The sequence below is a fragment of the Microcebus murinus genome, chromosome 18 (genome assembly GCF_040939455.1).
Source record: "Microcebus murinus isolate Inina chromosome 18, M.murinus_Inina_mat1.0, whole genome shotgun sequence".
Lineage (NCBI taxonomy): Eukaryota > Metazoa > Chordata > Mammalia > Primates > Cheirogaleidae > Microcebus > Microcebus murinus.
This window is the reverse complement of record NC_134121.1, coordinates 38,048,480-38,066,649: the sequence shown is the minus strand read 5'-3', so window position 1 is coordinate 38,066,649 and position 18,170 is coordinate 38,048,480. Positions and strand designations below refer to the sequence as shown.

General features: G+C 54.4%; 1 protein-coding gene across 1 annotated transcript in view; it reads left to right on the top strand.

Moving 5' to 3' along the window:
* Positions 1–17,571, top strand: part of ABCC3 (ATP binding cassette subfamily C member 3) — a 33,067-nt gene extending 15,496 nt beyond the window's left edge. The window contains exons 17-30 of the mRNA XM_012789789.3: positions 625–792; positions 1,113–1,302; positions 2,629–2,743; positions 2,915–3,059; positions 3,159–3,366; positions 3,538–3,848; positions 4,832–5,031; positions 5,182–5,308; positions 6,376–6,477; positions 10,054–10,200; positions 10,383–10,541; positions 11,143–11,309; positions 14,252–14,446; positions 16,968–17,571. Of these exons, the coding sequence (XP_012645243.3) occupies positions 625–792; positions 1,113–1,302; positions 2,629–2,743; positions 2,915–3,059; positions 3,159–3,366; positions 3,538–3,848; positions 4,832–5,031; positions 5,182–5,308; positions 6,376–6,477; positions 10,054–10,200; positions 10,383–10,541; positions 11,143–11,309; positions 14,252–14,446; positions 16,968–17,076 (2,343 nt within the window). The 3' untranslated portion in view covers positions 17,077–17,571. The remainder of the gene's footprint in view (positions 1–624; positions 793–1,112; positions 1,303–2,628; positions 2,744–2,914; positions 3,060–3,158; positions 3,367–3,537; positions 3,849–4,831; positions 5,032–5,181; positions 5,309–6,375; positions 6,478–10,053; positions 10,201–10,382; positions 10,542–11,142; positions 11,310–14,251; positions 14,447–16,967) is intronic.
* The last annotated feature ends 599 nt before the right edge of the window (positions 17,572–18,170 follow it).

Here is an 18,170-nt window from a genome sequence, read left to right as displayed (position 1 = left end):
ATTAACTCAATAATCCACGAATGGATTAACCATTCATGAGGGTGCACTTCTTAAAGGCGCTATCTCCCAATATGGCCCCATTGGGGATTAAATTTCAACATAAGTTTGGGAGTTTTAATATTCAAACCATATTATCTAGGCATCTTGCGTGAGTGGAATCGTACATACAGTATTTGTGTCTTATTTCATCAGTATAACGTTGTAGCATGTGTTAGAATTTCCTCACTTTTTGAGGCTGAGTGATATTCCATTTTATGTGAATATCACATTTTGTTTATCCACTCATCTGTCAATGGGCACTTGGGTTGGGCAGGAAACCGGCTGGGCAGGGTGGTAGAGTAAGGGAGGAGGATGGCCTCATCTGCCCCAGGAGGACTCTGAGAGCCACTGCCCCTTCCTCTGTGGCTTTTCAACTTTGCAAGGACAGCCTCCTTCTCCACAGACCCCAAAGGGAAGTTTTTCTTGTTGTGTAACCCAAGTCTTTCTCGTTGCCCTTTCACTGCCTGTGAAATGTAGGTTCAGAGGCCTGCCTTGCTGAATGACAGTGGACAGGCCTTTGTCCCCCTGGGCCTGTCAGACCCCCTTCCACTGAGCCCCCACCTCCCATCACCCTCCTCCTTCCAGGGCATTAACTTGTCTGGGGGCCAGCGGCAGAGGGTCAGTCTGGCTCGAGCTGTCTACAGTGATGCTGACATTGTTCTGCTGGATGACCCGCTGTCAGCAGTGGACTCCCATGTGGCCAAGCATATCTTCGACCAAGTCATCGGGCCAGAAGGTGTGCTGGCAGGCAAGGTGAGGCCTGCCAGGGGCTAAGGGGGCTAAAGTGAAATCTAGGGCCCGTGGAGAGAACTGGTGGGAGGCTGGAGGTTTAGGGGAGACCTGGAGGTGTAGGGGCCTAAGAAACAGGCACATGGGTTGGGTGGCAGGGGACACCCATGGAGACACACACCCCTGAGGCACTAAGCAGGCTGTAGCTAGCACGGAGTAAGCCGCCCATGTGCCTGTCCAGCTCCCTGGCACACGGCACCTCGCACTCACTCTGTGTCTCCATGCCTGTGCCAGGGGTGTGTGCTGAGGCCAGTGGGGGTGACAGCCTGCTGCCTTCTCCCCAGACTCGGGTGCTGGTGACACATGGCATCAGCTTCCTGCCCCAGACAGACTTCATCATAGTGCTCGCTGACGGACAGGTGTCTGAGATGGGCCCCTACCCAGCCCTGCTGCAGCGCGACGGCTACTTTGCTAACTTCCTCCGCAACTATGCACCTGATGAGGACCAGGAACACCTGGAGGACAGCAGGACTGGTACCGCCATCCCTGGCCCTCTGATCCCCATGGCCTCCCGGGATCTTCCCTGCCTGGGAAGTCTCTGAGTGTCTCAGGACTGGCTCAGTGTTGCAGCAGGGAGGTTTTGGGAAACTTGGGCCATCTGTGTGACAGCCACCAGAAGGAAAGTATGCTGGACATAGTCAAGTCCTACCTCCTCCCGTTCCCTAACTCTGGGACCTTGGAACAGCAGCTCAGGTCTTGAAGCCTCAGTTTTCCTATTTGTCAAAAGGGTATAAGAGCCCAGGCCCAGCTTGTGTGGCGAGGCTGTTTCATGGATAAATTGACAGTCGTGCAAGAGCTTGGTGAAGTCATTTACTTATCAACCAAGATTTACTGAGCAATTACTATGTCCAGGCACTGTTCTAGGCACTGACACATAGCTGTGAGCAAACAGAAAAATCCCTATCTCATAGAACCAACTGAAGTCTCTGGGCTCACAAGGCACCCCCGCCCCCACCCTCTTGTTGCCTGGTCCCAGCCCTCCAGCCCCAAACTCTGGATCGGCTGGCAGACCTCTTCCCGGACCTTCTGCCTGCTGCCATATAATCGGCAAACATGCCTCGAGCATTTCCAAGTGCTGAGCCCCTTGCTCAGCATCTGACGTGTTTCCCTTTAACCCTCACGATGGTGCAATGAAGTAGATACTCTCACCCGCTTTTTACATGCCTGCCTAAGGGGGCACAGCAAGGGAGTGGGCTTTAAGCTCAGCCAGTCTGACTCCCAAGCCCAAGTTCCCAACCCTTATATTGGAGTCTCCTCCATAGTCCTTGAAGGGAAGTGTTTCTTGTTGTCTAACCCAAGTCTTTCTTTTTTTTTTTTTTTTTTTTTTTTTTTGAGACAGAGTCTCGCTTTGTTGCCCAGGCTAGAGTGAGTGCCGTGGCGTCAGCCTAGCTCACAGCAACCTCACACTCCTGGGCTCGAGCGATCCTTCTGCCTCAGCCTCCCGAGTAGCTGGGACTACAGGCATGAGCCACCATGCCCGGCTAATTTTTTTTTATATACATATCAGTTGGCCAATTAATTTATTTCTATTTATAGTAGAGACGGGGTCTGGCTCTTGCTCAGGCTGGTTTTGAACTCCTGACCTTGAGCAATCCGCCCGCCTCGGCCTCCCAGAGAGCTAGGATTACAAGCGTGAGCCACCGCGCCCGGCCCCAAGTCTTTCTTGTTGCCCTTTCAATCCCTCACTGTTTCTCATGCTTGTCCATTCGGGCCCTTTCATTGGAGTGGGGATTGGCGGGTTCCAGGGGCTTGCAGGGAGGGCCAGCCAGACTCTGGCTACTTCCTCCCACCCCACCACAGCCTTGGAAGGCGCAGAGGCCAAGGAGGTGCTGCTGCTGGAAGACACGCTCAGCAACCACACAGACCTGATGGATAATGAGCCAGTCATGTACGAGGTCCAGAAGCAGTTTATGAGGTGAGCTCCTGAGAGCTCCCAGCACCCCCAGAGAGGCTGCAGCAGGGCTCCCCAAGCCCTGCCAGGTGGGCTGCAGGCAGGTCTTTCCCTGACACTCATACCCTGGGCCTGTGTCCTGGGGTGGCAAGGGTTGGGGGCCTTCTCCCTGGGCCTGACCAGTTGCCTCCCCAGACAGATGAGTGCCATGTCCTCTGAAGGAGAGGACCAGGGTGAGCCTGTGCCCCGGAGATGCCTCATTCCATCACAGAAGGTGCAGGTGACAGAGGCGAAGGCTAACGGGGTACTGATCCAGGAGGAGAAAGCGGAGATTGGCACTGTGAGTAGGGTGGACCAGAGAGGCTGGAGAGGATGGACAGGCCCTCCAGCATCCCCCGGACTCATAGAGTCCTCTGTCCCCGACTGCCACTCCCTACAGGTGAAGCTGAGTGTGTTCTGGGATTATGCCAAGGCAGTGGGGCTCTGGACCTCGCTGGCCATCTTTCTCCTACATGTGGGTCAAAGCGCGGCCGCCATCGGGGCCAGCGTGTGGCTCAGTGCCTGGGCCAATGATGCCACGATGGACAGCAGACAGAACACCACTTCCCTGAGGCTGGGCGTCTATGCAGGCTTGGGAATTCTGCAAGGTGAACTGCGGGGGTGCCCCAAACGGGCTCCCACGTCCCTTCCTCGCCTCTAGGCTGCCATGTTCCTGCCTTGGAGCCTCCCTAACCCGCTCTGGCCAAGCCAGGTCCGTGAATCTGCCCCCCATGCCCGCCCCTGGCCCAGGGAAGCTAGCCATCCTCTCCCTCCAACAGGGCTCCTGGTGATGCTGGCGGCCCTGACCATGGCCGTGGGCGGCATGCAGGCTGCGCGCTTGCTGCACCAGGCACTGCTGCACAACAAGATGCGCTCGCCACAGTCCTTCTTCGACACAACGCCCTCTGGCCGCATCCTCAACCGCTTCTCCAAGGACATCTATGTCATTGATGAGGTTCTGGCCTCCACCGCCCTCATGCTCCTGGGTTCCTTCTTCAACTGCATCTCCACTATGGTGGTCATCGTGTCCAGCACGCCGATCTTCATTGTGGTCATCCTGCCTCTAGGGGCGCTCTACATCTACGTGCAGGTGCGTGGGCAGGTGGGCGTGGCTCTGATGTGGGCGGGGCGTCCGCGTGGGTGGGGCAGACAGGGGCGGGGCGCTTCAGGCCCCCAGCATTGCAACTGGGTTTTGCTACTTCATCTCTTTGTAACTCATTTTCCTCACCTATAAGATAGACTTGAACAGGCATCCTCAAACTACAACCCGCGAGCCACATGCGGGTGTTTTTATTTTTTACTTCAAAGTAAGATATGTGCAGTGTGCATAGGAATTTGTTCATAGTTTTTTTAAAACTGTAGTCTAGCCCTCCAACGGTCTGAGGGACAGTGAACTGGCCCCCTATTTAAAAAGTTTGAGGATCCCTGGACTTGAACCTACCTCATAGCATTGGTGTGAGGATAAATAAAGTGAGATAAACTGTGACTGGCCCTGGGGCTCCTTCCTGTTGGCTATTTTTTTAATAAAACATTCTTAATGGCTTGGGACACATTGTCCTTCCCTTCTTTTTCTACCTATCTGAACATATGTGTGTTTGTATGTGTTCAACATGAATGAATTGATAATGTTCAGATACAGATACAGCCTAACTGTAAAAGGCTTTTGCAGATGCTAAGCTCCTGTTCTGCAATGAATTAACCGTAGCAGAAGCTCGGCCCCTGGTACAGAAACCGTGATCTGGGCTGTGCTCTGTGCTGGGCCGGGGGAGCCTCAGAAACACATGCTGCGTGGTCCTGGCCGTCTTGGGCCCACCGGGGAGAGGATGGAAAGTGGGGACAGACCATGTTTTTGTGGGGCTGGAGCAGAGATGAGCAGAGGGGAAGAAGGGTAAATGACAGACGCGCCAAGGCCCCAAGCCTTGGGTCTTTGGAGGCAGGGGCAGGCAGCAAGGTCTCAGGGTAGGAGCAAGGCTGGCTGGGAGGAGGCCAGGGGAAACGGATGGGTTCAGAGACAGGCAGGACTGAGTTGGGGGTTCCCGGGGCCTGACCGCACTCTTTCCCCATCCCCGTCAGCGCTTCTACGTGGCCACATCACGGCAACTGAAGCGGCTGGAATCGGTCAGCCGCTCGCCCGTCTACTCCCACTTTTCGGAGACGATGACTGGCACCAGCGTCATCCGGGCTTACAACCGTGGCCAGGACTTCCAGGTCATCAGTGATACTAAGGTGGACATCAACCAGAGGAGCTGCTACCCCTACATCATCTCCAACCGGTAAGGAGCCGCCTCCCCCACCTTCTGCTCCTCTAGGAGTTCCCACTAGACTCTCTGGCACTCAGGGTCCTGGCCCTCCCTTTCCCCGAAACAGGAAACTGGCCCCTTCCTCCACCGGGCCCCGTTTCCTCCTTGTGTGACCCCCGACAGGTGGCTGAGCATCCGAGTGGAGTTTGTGGGCAGCTGTGCTGTGTTCTTTGCTGCATTATTTGCCGTGATTGGGAGAAGCAGCCTGAATCCAGGGCTGGTGGGCCTTTCTGTGTCCTATGCCCTGCAGGTACGGAGGGACCTAGGCTCCAAGGTGACCTAGGGCCACCCCTGGGGCAGAGGTCACATAGGCACCACAGGCATCTCCTGAGTGCCCCTCTCTGCTAAAGGTGGGGACTAGCCACCTAGAGGTTTTGCTCTCAAGGACTGCGACTTCACAGCCAAGCATGGAGAGACATCAGCTTGGGATTGTGATTTCAAGCTGAGCAGGTCTTTGTGGCTGGAAAAACAATATGTTTCAAAAGCCTGGAGGAGTTTCCCTGCTCTGGGGTGTTAGAGAAATGATCCTGGAGTTTGGCCCCAAAGGACAAACAGAATTTGTCCTATCTGTGGGCAAGATGACATGCAGGAGGTTCAAGGGCAGGAATACACCTGTTCACAGGCTGCAGAGAAAGTACGCAGGTTAGGTAACTAAAGCCTTGGCTGGAGCTTAGGCAAGTCACTCTGATACCAGTCTGAATTGTCAAAGAGTGATCTGACTGCAAATGGAAGTTTTGTAAAGCAGAGCATATTTTTAATACCTCAGGTGGCTCAAATCTTGAATGCATTGGTAAACAAAGGGCAAGCCAGAAAGGCCAGTTTTCTTAAACTTGCATGTGCATATGCATCACCTGGAGATCTTGTTAGAATGCACATTCTGATTCAGCAGGCCTAGGATGGGGCTCAGGATTCTTCATTTTGATCAAGACTCCTTGGTATGCAAAGTGTGGTCCCTGGGCCAATTGCATCAACATCTTTTGGGAGCTTGTTAGAAATGAAGAACCTCAGGTTCCAGGTCCTACCTCCAACCTACTGAATCTGAAGCTGCATTTTAACAAGATTCTCTAGGAAGTCTTATACATATTAAAGTCTGAGGAACGCCGGGTGAGGCAGTCCATAGGTAAGTCTGCATTGTCACTGTTTGAAGTACAGTCAATTAGAGCCCTGGTTGGCACAACTGTGGGTTTGCCTAGGCACACCTGGGTCATAGGTGGGCTAGGCTGTCATTAATGGGAGCATGATCTCTGGACTCTTCCCAAAGCCATTGCGGCGGGGAGGGGGAGATCACCCTATCCATAACACAGTCCCTTTGGCCAGGTGACATTTGCTCTGAACTGGATGATCCGAATGATGTCAGATCTGGAGTCTAATATTGTGGCGGTGGAGAGGGTGAAGGAGTACTCCATGACGGAGACAGAGGTGGGTGCTGGGATGCGCCTGGGACAAGGGGATCTGAAATGGCTGGGAAAGAACACTGGGTGGCCTGCCACCCCTAAAACTTAAGGCCATCTGCCTAGGTGGCTCTTCATGCATTCATTTATCCATCCAAACCTTACTGTGCATCAAATAGGGGTCTATGCCAGGAGGTATAAAGGGTTCAGAGTTGAGTAAAACAGGGTCTTCCCTCAAGTAGATTTGGATTTAGTGGGAGGGGTAAGACATATTGCATGGCTCTGCAGTGGGTGACAAGAGCCCAGCATGGTGCACCCCAGGAGGGCAGATAAGGGAGGTCGTTCAGCTGGGGTGATCAGGGGAGGTGAGCTTAGATTTGAAGAACGGGCAGGTTTTGCTAGACCAGGTAAGATAGCAGGGTGGGCAGTGGGAAGGTGAGCATTCCAGCCAAAGAGACCAGCCTGGGCAAAGGAGCAGAGGTGGGGCAATGTGCCCTTTGTTGGGGAAAAGGAGTTGTTCTCTAGGGGGGTGTCCAGACTTTTCTCCACCACCCCCTCCCATGCTCACAGCCCAGACCTCTTCATGCCCAGAAGCTATGCCATCTCCTCGATCTCAGTGTCAAGCATCCCACTGTTAGACCACCCTGCCGTCCTTCTCAGCCCACTTGTTCCAAGTCTTCCACGGTCATAGCACTTTGTCCTCATTGGGTCCCCAGTCCCGTGACCTGCCTTTGTCTCTGTCTACCAGCTCCTCTGGCATCCCTTTGTGGCTGCCCAACCCGGTTCGTTTGCCTGCTGCACAGAGAATGTGCTGAGACAGTCGGGGTTGCAATGGAGGAAGAGTTTTATTCTGCAGAGCGCTAAGCAGGGAGATGGGAGAAAGTTTCTGAAATCTGCCTCCTCAAGAATTTGGGAGACAGGGTTTTTAAGGATAGTTTGGCAAGGCAGGCAAGGGGTCAGGCAATTAGGTTTGTTCATTGGGGCAAAATTATTGGGATATAGAAGTCATCTTCTTGCATTACTCCAGTCCCTGGGGTCATAATTCCAGTTGAGTCGGTTTCTCGGTATGGGCTAGTGGTCCACTGGGTGGGTCAACCAGCCCTCTGGCATGCGGGGCCTGGGAGATGTGTTAGAAACTCCCTTTAGGTTTCAAAAAGGTGATGTTACCTATGGAGAAAGTTAAGAATCTGTATGGACGCCAGCTATGGGGAGAAGTTAAAAAGCTTTATGGCCACCAGTTGTGTGGCTCTGGAGTGGCAATTATAGAGAAGCAAACAGAGGGACAGTGGCTAATTATTATCATTACTTATAGCTAGGCCCTTACCACAGTTCTCACCTTGCACCTTGTTTTATTAATGTGTAAGGGCGGTTTCAACTTCCCTCCATGGCTAGGCTGGAGTCTGTGCTCTGCCAACACACATGCTCTCAGCCCCCTCGCCCTTCTCCCTCTCTTAAGTGGTACCCGCCTACAAACCCGCAGCCCAGGTCAACCCACCTATCTACCTCCCTTATACCTGCACTGAGCACCTAAAACCTTGCCGGAGAAAATGGCTGATTTCACTTCAAGTTTAAAACCACACACCACTGCCGGGTTTTCCTACTTTGCTTCCCCAAGAAGCACGTGTTCCCACTTTCAGAAAGATTTCTCTCAAACATTCTCCCTCTGCAAACCCCACGTCTCCTCTGTTGTGCTCAGGGGTCGGCCTTGCCTGACACTCCCATGGGAAAATAGGTTATAAGACAGGAATGTCCTCCAGCTGCCCCCCTCCGGACCGTTAAACCTGCCTGTGTCTCCTTCATCTTCTTGCTTTCTCTGTTAGCAGGACTTATGCCCGTTTGTTGCAAAATCCAGCCCCTCTGCTCCTTCTCGTGGTGCCCGGGGACTTGACGTCCTCGGTCTGTCCCCCCATCTCCTATGCTGTCCGTCTTGCTCCCTCTGTCGGATGTTTCCCATCCGCACGCGCATCTTCCCTTGCAGACACGCACGGCACGAGCCCTCCCTTCCCGCTGCGTTCTCCGACCCCATTTCTCTGCTCTCCTTTGGCGTGAAACTTGTTTTAAAGTTACGGTCCGCACGTGCTCTCGCCACTTCCCCGGCACCCTTTATCTCATCTGCCCCCGCAGTCTGCTGTCTGGCCCTGTCACTCCGCTGAGATGCTCACCAGGGACCTCGCTGCGTTCAAATCTAAGGGACACTTTTCTGTTCTCATCTAATTCAACCTCTCAGTGACGCTCGGATGAAATGACACCTCCCTTCTTGGGCTCCTCCCGGATTCTGTGACCCTCACCCTATCAGTCTGTCTCTGCTGAGCGCCCACCCCAGCCGGCCCTCCTCCTCCCAGCCTGGCCTCTCCTGCCCCTGCCTTCTCCAGGCTTCACCCGCCAGCCCCTCTCGCATGGTCCCGTCTCCCTATTCCCCTCCTAGCAGCCAGAGAGAGCCTTTAAAAACACATCAAATGACATCATTCCTTTGTGTACGGCCCTCTCATAACTTTGCATCTTGCTCAGAGTAAAAAAGCATAGTTCTTAACATGGCTAGGCCCTCTGTGATGGGGCTGCCCACTGCCTCAGCCTCCTACCTCTCATCTTTGTCACTGTGTTCCAGAACATACCTGGAGGTATTTGCACTTGCTATTCCCTCTGCCTGGCCTGCTCTTCCCCCAGATATCCACTTGGCTTGTTCCCCCAACTCCCTCAGGTCTTTACTATCACCTCCTCCAGGAAGCCTTCCCTGACCACCCTGTACGGAGCAGCAACACTGAGCACTTCTTGGCCCCTAGCACTCATCACTTCTTATATTAAGATTTGCTATATGGGTGCAGTAGCTCACACCTGTAATCCTAGCACTCTGGGAGGCCGAGGCAGGAGGATCGCTCAAGGTCAGGAGTTCAAGACCAATCTGAGCAAGAGTGAGACCCCCGTCTCTACTAAAAATAGAAAGAAATTAATTGGCCAACTAAAAATATGTAGAAAAAATTATCCAGGCATGGTGGCGCATGCCTGTAGTCCCAGCCACCCGGGAGGCTGAGGCAGGAGGATCCCTTGAGCCCAGGAGTTTGAGGTTGCTGTGAGCTAGGCTGATACCATGGCACTCTAGCCCAGATGACAGAGTGAGACTCTGTCTCAAAAAAATAAAAAATAAAATAAGATTTGCTTATTTGTTGGTTGTATGCCTTCCTGTACTAGAATGCAAGCCTCAGGAGGGCAAGGACTTTGTCTCATGGTGGTGTCTCTGTGGTGTCCCCACTGCCTGGCACGGGGTAGCCACTCAGTAATCACGAATGGGTAAAGGCTATGGGAGGGGATGGAGGGCAGGCATGGAGGGCACCTCAAGGAACATGGGGCACAAGGAGAGATGGGGAGCAGGCAGGAAGGGGAGTTTTAGGATGGCTCAGCAGAGAATAAAGCGAGAGGGATACAGAAACCATCGAACTACAAAGTTGAGCCACAGGGGTGCTAGCAAACCCACCCCCCCCCCCCCGTCCTGCAGGACCATGGTGGGTGAGGGTCGAGGGGCCTTGGGAGAAAGAGACTGAAAATGAGGGGGAGGGCCAGGCTGGGGAGGTGGTGCCATCCTATGACACCCATTTGGACCTTCCACCAGGCGCCCTGGGTCGTGGAGGGCAGGCGCCCTCCCGAAGGCTGGCCCCAGCGTGGGGACGTGCAGTTCCAGAATTACTCCGTGCGCTACCGGCCGGGCCTGGACCTGGTGCTGAGAAACCTGAGCCTGCACGTGCGCGGTGGCGAGAAGGTACCCTGCGGAGGGTGGGTCCTGGGTGTGTCCGTGCCTGGGCACGTGGCCACAGCCTTGGGGCGGAGCGTGGGTCTTGGAGGGAGCAGGTGCTCTGGCCAGACGTCTGCTTGGCCTCCAGGGGAGTCCCCGAGATGCCCGTGAGCTCTCAGCACCCCCTGACAGCCCTGCCACCCCTGCAGGTGGGGATCGTGGGCCGCACTGGGGCTGGCAAATCGTCCATGACCCTGAGCCTGTTCCGCATCCTGGAGGCAGCAGAGGGTGAAATCCGCATCGACGGCCTCAACGTGGCAGACATTGGCCTCCATGACCTGCGTTCTCAGCTGACCATCATCCCCCAGGTACGAGCCTGGCATGGACTGGCCACACTGACCAACAGCCCCGGGGCAGGCCTCACGCCTGTTCTGAGGATGGGGACTGGGACCTCGGTCTTGCGGCTGGGGGTGGGGGTCGGGGGTGCCTGGATGGCAGGGAGCAGAGCCACCAAGGAACCAACCCAGTCACAGGTCCGGAAGGGTCAGACATCCCTGCCCAATTAGGCCCTGCCCTTTGCCCTCCTGGACCAGCAGATGGGGAGGGACCACAGGACCCCTCCAATGCCCCATCTCCTGAGACGAGCTGTCCTGGTCTCCTGTTGTACAGCTTGAAACACATTTCAGTTTTTCTGGCTCCTCTAGACTCTAGAGTGTATTTTTCTGCCGACTGGACACTTTGGAGTCAGCTTAGTGGCTCCGATTCCTGCGTTAGCAGAGCGCTTGGTGACTGGCAAAGCCGAGCGTTATCATCCCCGCAGGCTGCTGTCTCCCCGCTGCTGCCTCCCTCCTGGAGGACTGGGGCGGCGCGGGAACGCTGCCACCCTAATCCCTCTTTTTCCCTGGTCCTGGGCCCATGGCTCCTTTGGGGCCCGAGCCACCTCTCCATGAGGCCATGTTGTGCCCCCAGGACCCCATCCTGTTTTCGGGGACCCTGCGTATGAACCTGGACCCCTTTGGCAGTTACTCGGATGACGACATTTGGCAGGCCTTGGAGCTGTCCCACCTGCACGCGTTCGTGAGCTCCCAGCCGGCAGGCCTGGACTTCCAGTGCTCTGAGGGCGGGGAGAACCTCAGGTAACAAGGCTGGGTATGGACAGGTCGGGAGCAGCAGTCCCCTCTGGGGACCCTGTGGGGGCACCGCGTGACACAGAGTCGAGACCAGCCAGGGTGCACAGAGGGGCGTTACTTTGTATTGAGCATATTCCGTGTGCCAGGCATGGTGAGCCACCTCGCTGACCCCTCACACGGCACCAGAGGTGGTCCATCATCCCACTTCACAGGTGAGGAAACTGAGGCTCAGAGAGGGTAAGCGGCTTGGCCAAAGTTATGCAGTGAGGAGAAGGCATGCCTGGGATTTGAACCATCTCTGAGAGATTCCAAAACCTTCCTCAGGCATGTTGTGTGAGGTTGTCAATGCTGTGCGTGGGCTGGGGAGGGCGGCTCTGGGTGGAACCGTGGAGCAGGTGAGAGGAAGCCTTCTCCCCTCCAGAGCTTTTTTACAGCCCCAGACTCTATATCCCCAGCCACTGAGCATCAGGAAGGGCCAGGAGTCACCTCTTAGAGTCCAGAGGCTTAACACACTCATACCTGTGTTAGGCCGGGCGCAGTGGCTCACGCCTGTAATCCTAGCACTCTGGGAGGCCGAGGCGGGTGGATTCTCAAGGTCAGGAGTTCAAAACCATACCTGTGTTAGCTGTGTGGTTTGGGACAAGTGCTTAACATCTCTGTGCCTCATTTGCTTTCACTGTAAAATGGGGATAGTAACAGTCCATACCTCTTCACATCACACTGCCCAACAAAAATATAATGCAAGCCACATGTATGTAATTAACCATTTTTTTAAAAAGGAAAAAGAGGTGATGTGGTGGTGCATGCCTGTCACCCCAGCTACTCGGGAGGCTGAGGCAGGAGGATTGCTTGAGCCCAGGAATTTGAGGCTGCAGTGAGCTATGATGATGCCACTGCATTTCAGCCAGGGCAACAGAGCAAGACCCTGTCTCAAAAAAATAAAAAAAGAAAGAAAAAGAAAAAGAAACAATTTTAGATACATTGGGCTAAGTAAAATATATTATTAAAATTTATTTCATACATTATTTGCATTTTTTCATACAAGTTTGAAATACAGTGTCTATTTTACATTTACAGTGCATCTCGATTGGGCCTAGCCACCTGGGGCCAGTGGTTACCCTTTGCGTGGAGCAGTTTTAGGGCCAGCGTGGTGAAATGGAAAGCACTTAGCTCGGATATGCTTCCGTGAAACATCAGCTGTTCCCTTCCTCCTCTCCTCCCCCTTCCTCTCCCTTCCCTCTCCTTCCTCTTCTCCCTCCTTCTTATTTTCATTTTTATACTCAGTGCATGCTCGTGGCCCCTCCCCAGACCTTGAAAACAAAACCAAACATCTTTACGTTTGCCTGGCACGTCAGTGTTCAAAACACTTTGGCCTCCACTATCTCATTTCATCTTTACCACAGTCCCGTGGGCGGAAGTGAGGCTTACACGCTATGAAATCATTTGCTCAAAGCTGCTTAGCTAGTGAGGGGCAGGGCAGGGACTCGGGGAAGGGGGCTACTTTTGTCCCCAAACTTTCCTTGCTGCACCTCCTCACCCAGATGACCCGTGGGACTCACCCACCACCCAGGCGGCTCTTAGGACTCAATGAGCATCTTAGCTGAGTTCACGTGCAGAACCACCTTGGGGGCAGCTGGCAGACAAGCATGGCTCTCTGGGCCCGTGCCCGGTGGCTGTGTCTTGGTCCGTTCTCCAATCCTGCTTGCTGTCAGCACTTCCCCCAGCACACGCATGCACACACGCGCACGCACGATCAGAGGCAGAAATCCGCTCCCCTCCCCCCTCCTCCTTGTAGCCACTTGAAGTATAGCCTGTGTCCTGTGCCAGTCCCACCATAAATCAGCCCTGAGTTCTATCGGGCGGCTCATTCTGCTGCCAAAACCTTCATTAGTTGCAGGAATGGGCCAGGGAGAGAGCCTGGCCTTGTCCGGCTGTGGTGACTCACCCCTTTGGGAAGGGCTGAGGTATTTGTCCTTGGATGTGGGGGTGCTGTGGCCTCTGTGGTTGGGAACACAGCCTCGCTTTGTCCGCTGGCTCTGGCCTCCAAGGAAGGAGGTTGAAGGTATGCATCTGGCCCCACCTTCAGCTCCCTGGTGACCAGATACAGGCAGCCCTTAGGTTCCCCCCTGCTTTGCCCCTTCCTTGTCCCCAGAGCCCTGGCCTGTATTCCCTGTGGTGTGGGAGATGACTGCCTGAATTGTGTAGCATTAGGCTCAGCAAGATGGCATAGTGTGGATTATATGCAAATACCAAGGAAAAGAAATGCAAGTGTGTTCTTACTAAGGTGTAAATGACTGATAGAGCGAAGCAGAGAAACATCACGGCACTGGATGAGAAGCGAGGATAGGGAAGAAAGCATAGAAAGAGGAGGCTGGGGGTGCTGAGAACAGACCAGGGATTTCACAATGCTCTTTAGCCTGGCTCTGTCCCTAAGGTCCCTTGTTATCCTGTGATGCCCAGTCCTCTACTCCGTTCCAGGAGGACAGGGCTGTGGCAGAAATGGGAGAGGTTAGACGGAAAGCCAGTCCAGGCCGCTAAGAAGTAGAGACAGAAACAGGGCTGGAGGCCAGGCGCGGTGGCTCACGCCTGTAATCCTAGCTCTCTGGGAGGCCGAGGCGGGCGGATTGCTCGAGGTCAGGAGTTCGAAACCAGCCTGAGCAAGAGCGAGACCCCGTCTCTACTATAAATAGAAAGAAATTAATTGGCCAACTAATATATATATACAAAAAATTAGCCGGGCATGGTGGCACATGCCTGTAGTCCCAGCTACTTGGGAGGCTGAGGCAGGAGGATTGCTTGAGCCAGGAGATTGAGGTTGCTGTGAGCTAGGCTGACGCCACGGCACTCACTCTAGCCTGGGCAACAAAGCGAGACTCTGTCTCAAAAAAAAAAGAAACAGGGCTGGAAGCGAGGCCCCACCTGGTAATGCCTGCCTTCCCCATTCGCAGTGTGGGCCAGAGGCAGCTCGTGTGCCTGGCCCGAGCCCTGCTCCGCAAGAGCCGCGTCCTGGTTTTAGATGAGGCCACGGCCGCCATTGACCTGGAGACTGACGACCTCATCCAGGCTACCATCCGCACCCAGTTTGATGCCTGCACCGTCCTGACCATCGCACACCGGCTTAACACCATCATGGACTACACCAGGTGGGACACGGAAACTGGAACAAGGGGGCCCTGGTGGGGCCCAGGGCATCAGGACGGGGCCGGGCAGATTAGGGTTATCTGGGCATCGAATGCTCCTGGGGAATGGGGGGCAGAACAGTTTCCCAAGATACAGGTAAGGGGCAGATGAGAGTGCAGGTACCTGGGTGCAGGGGTGGGGCACACAGTGACATTTTCCAAGACACATGGGGCAGGGACACAGTGGGGATCCCCAGGCATTGTGAATTGTGCACAGTTCACCTCCATCCTGCTCCTGTGGATGATATGAGGTGAGGGGAACCAGATCCTTCACGCCAGTCCCATCACTTCCGGAGCAACTGTGGACAGAGTGTGTGCATGTCCCTCACTTCATTTGCGCCTCACTGCCATCCTATGAGATCAGGCAATTACACCCGTTCACCTGGGTGAGGACGCAGCTCAAGGAAAGTGTGATGCCTGGGTCCCTGCCTGGGTCCCTGCCAGCATGTGAGGAGGTGATGCCTCCCGGTGAGAGCTCTGTATCTGAGTCAGAGGGCTGAGTCCCAGGCAGCTGTGTGACCTTGGGCGATTTACAAAGTCTTTCCAATGGAAACGATAATGTCTCTGGGGACTGTCGAGAGGAGTCAGTGAAATGTGCTTAAACTGCAGGTGATCCTGTGGAACCTCAGGGTCCTCCCCAGTCCCTGCGGTCCCCTCCTGCAATTCTCCCTAGCACTAGTCCCTCAAAGGATTAGGGGAGGGTCCCTGCCCTCAGTATCTTGTGGCTTCCTTGGAAAGGCAGGCCACTCAGCCACAGGAAAAACTGGGACCAACTCCCTCATTGTGTCAATTGTCAAGGTGTGGTGCTGGAGGTCAAAGGCATGGGCCGAGTGACTCAGAGTCCTGGCAGGCTGGGCTCTTTAGAGACTTGAGGGGGTGGGAATGCTGAGAGGGGGGAGGCAGGAGGCTCAGACAGGCCTCTGCTGAAGGAGTATGGTGGGAATACATCAAGAGGCCTTCATTCACTCAACACACGCACCTACTGGTAGGGGAGGGGAGGTGGGCAGGGTGCCATGGGCAGGATGTTGGGTCAGACCTTGTCTTTCTCCCCCTGAGGCCTACAGGGTCCTGGGGGCCAGACTGAGAATGCCTGATGCTGCCCTCTGTCCCATCTCTACCCCAGCCCCAACACCCACTCCTATTCAGGACCCCACTGGGAGGAGGAAGGGAGGGTGGACCTGGGTCAGGAGGAGGGTCTGAGAGGATCTGTCCCCCAGCCTAACCAGAAATGCTGCATTCACCAGCAGCCCTAGGGTGGGAGGCTCAGATCGACCTTGGGTGTTGGGAATTCATTCATTCTAATGGGACAGGCAGAAATGAATCAAATAATCAGGCTCCAGAATGTGTAATTAGAGCCTGCAAGAAGGAAGCAGGGGTGTGTGTGCAGGTCAGGGGAAGCTGCTCCACGCAGGCAGCCGGGGCACTTGCTCTCCTAAGGAAGGGGAGCACCAGCCAGGCCCGATGAGTGCGAGTTGTGGGGTGGAGGTGAGGAAATGAAGTAGAAGGGGAGCTGAGAATTTCAGGCAGAGGATGTACCACGTGCCCTTAGGCAGGAGGGTGGAGTGCAGAGGAGGGAGGAGTGCAGAGGAGGGAGGAGTGCAGAGGAGGGAGGAGTGCAGAGGAGGGAGGCAGCGGAACCAAGATGAGGGAAGAGAACAGGCTCCACTATGCTGAACTTTGGGGACCACGGGAAAGCCCTGCAGACCTTACCCTAAAAGCAACGAGAAGCCACTGAAGACTTTGACTGTGGGGACGGGGCAGGCTCCTGGGCTCCAATTTGGCAGTGGCCAGGCAGTGATGTTCACAGAAACACTCCTTTCCAGGACAAGTTTCTGGGAGCCCAGTGCATGGGGTATCCGAGTGCCCCCTCCCATGGAGGAGCACCTCTCCCGGGCTTGGGAGAGCCCTTTCCCCTCCACCTGGTGGAGCCAGCCTGTTGGCCTCATGCCAGGTGCACCTTGTGCCTGGTTGATGGGGCAGTCTACGCCCAGGCCCAGGCCTGACTGCGTGTGGGGGTGGGGGACATCAACAGCAGCAGCCAGATTTGAAGCCCAAGTCCCAGATTCCAGCGTCAGGTTTACTGCGGCCAGTTTCCTGCTGTGTGCCTTTGAGAGCCGGCACAAAGCGGATGGACGTGCCCAGGGCCCAGCACACAGGCCCATGGCTCCCTGTGCACAGCCTGCTGAAATCCTGTGACCCCGGCCAGGGGAAAGGCTCATTAGGGAAGGTTTTCAGAGCCCTGACTAGAAGAGATGAATAGGACCTTGCGTTTGATCCTAGAAACCGCTCCACTTGCCAGGAGAACTAACAGAATGGCTAAAATAACCAGGCTTGCAAGCATGTGCATGTGGTATAGCGGCTGTCGGGTGGATTGCCTGAAGTGGGTGGGTTGGTGTGTCACCGCGGGCCTGAGCAGTACCCAGAAGGGCAGGGTTGGACTATGTGGCTGGGTCTGGGCTGACCACTGCTTTTATTTTTTGGCTAGGGTCCTGGTCCTGGACAAAGGGGAAGTAGCTGAATTTGATTCTCCAACCAACCTTATTGCAGCTAGAGGCATCTTCTACGGGATGGCCAAAGATGCTGGACTTGCCTAAAATATATTCCTGGAATTTCCTCCTGGCCTTTCCTAGTTTCATCAGGAAGGGAAATGACACCAAATGTGTCCACAGAATGGACTGATGGCAAACAGTGGGGGCACTGATTAGATTTTGCACCTGTGAAGTGCCTCACAGAACAACCTCATCTCAAATGGTTGACATGAGGAAGTGAGGCCCAGAGATGAAAGACATTCCTGAGGTCACAGCCTGTTTGGGACAGAGCCCAGACTAGTCCCTGCTCAACTGACTCCCAGTCTAGTGTTATTTCCACATTGCACTGTTTTCAAACAATCATTTCATGAAATGACCTCCCTCGTCCCTCTGATTTTTCATATTTTCTAAAGTATTTTTTTTTTAAATAAAAAGCTTTTTCTTCCTGGAACAGTCTGCTGGGTCAGGCCATCCCTAGGAACTGAGTCCTGTATTTGGGGGTGCTGCCTGAATCCATTAAAAATGGAATACTGATGAAATAAAACTATGCGCTCAACAATATGTACACCTCAATGTAGTTTTTTCCTGCCTGTTCACAAGGCTTGGGGATTAGAGCCTTTGCAGGAGGCTGGGAGGAAGGGGGAAGAGGCTGCGTTATCTGAACTTCAGGCCTAAGAGCTTTTGGCTGAAAATATTGTCTTCCCAGCCAAAATTCGCTGGGTAATTGCCAGTAGTTCCTGCTCTACTATGCAGATACCGTAAAAAGGTGAGAAATGAAAGCCCTGAAATCTGACCCGAAGCCTCTGGGGAAAGCTGCTGTGAACACCTCCATGTTATGTTATCCCTCATCCTTCCCAGCCTGTTTCTCTAGGGGCTGAGAAGCGTGTGGTGCATTATTTCCCAGCTCCTTTAGAAGTCTGTTCCAGACAGTTCCGATTGCCAGTGAGGCCTCCGACTCATTCAATTTCCTCAGTCTGGCTGAAGCTGAAATGTGTGAGCACAGAGAAGCCCAGCAGCTGCCCCTGCCTTGACAGTCCCAAGCTGGAAACAAGATAGGAAGGGGTGAATTGTCTGCTTTCTTGAGGAAGCCAATATAAAGTTGATTTTCTGTGGGTCAGGGCCCACCTGGCACAGGCCTTATATTTGGAATGGATCTCTTC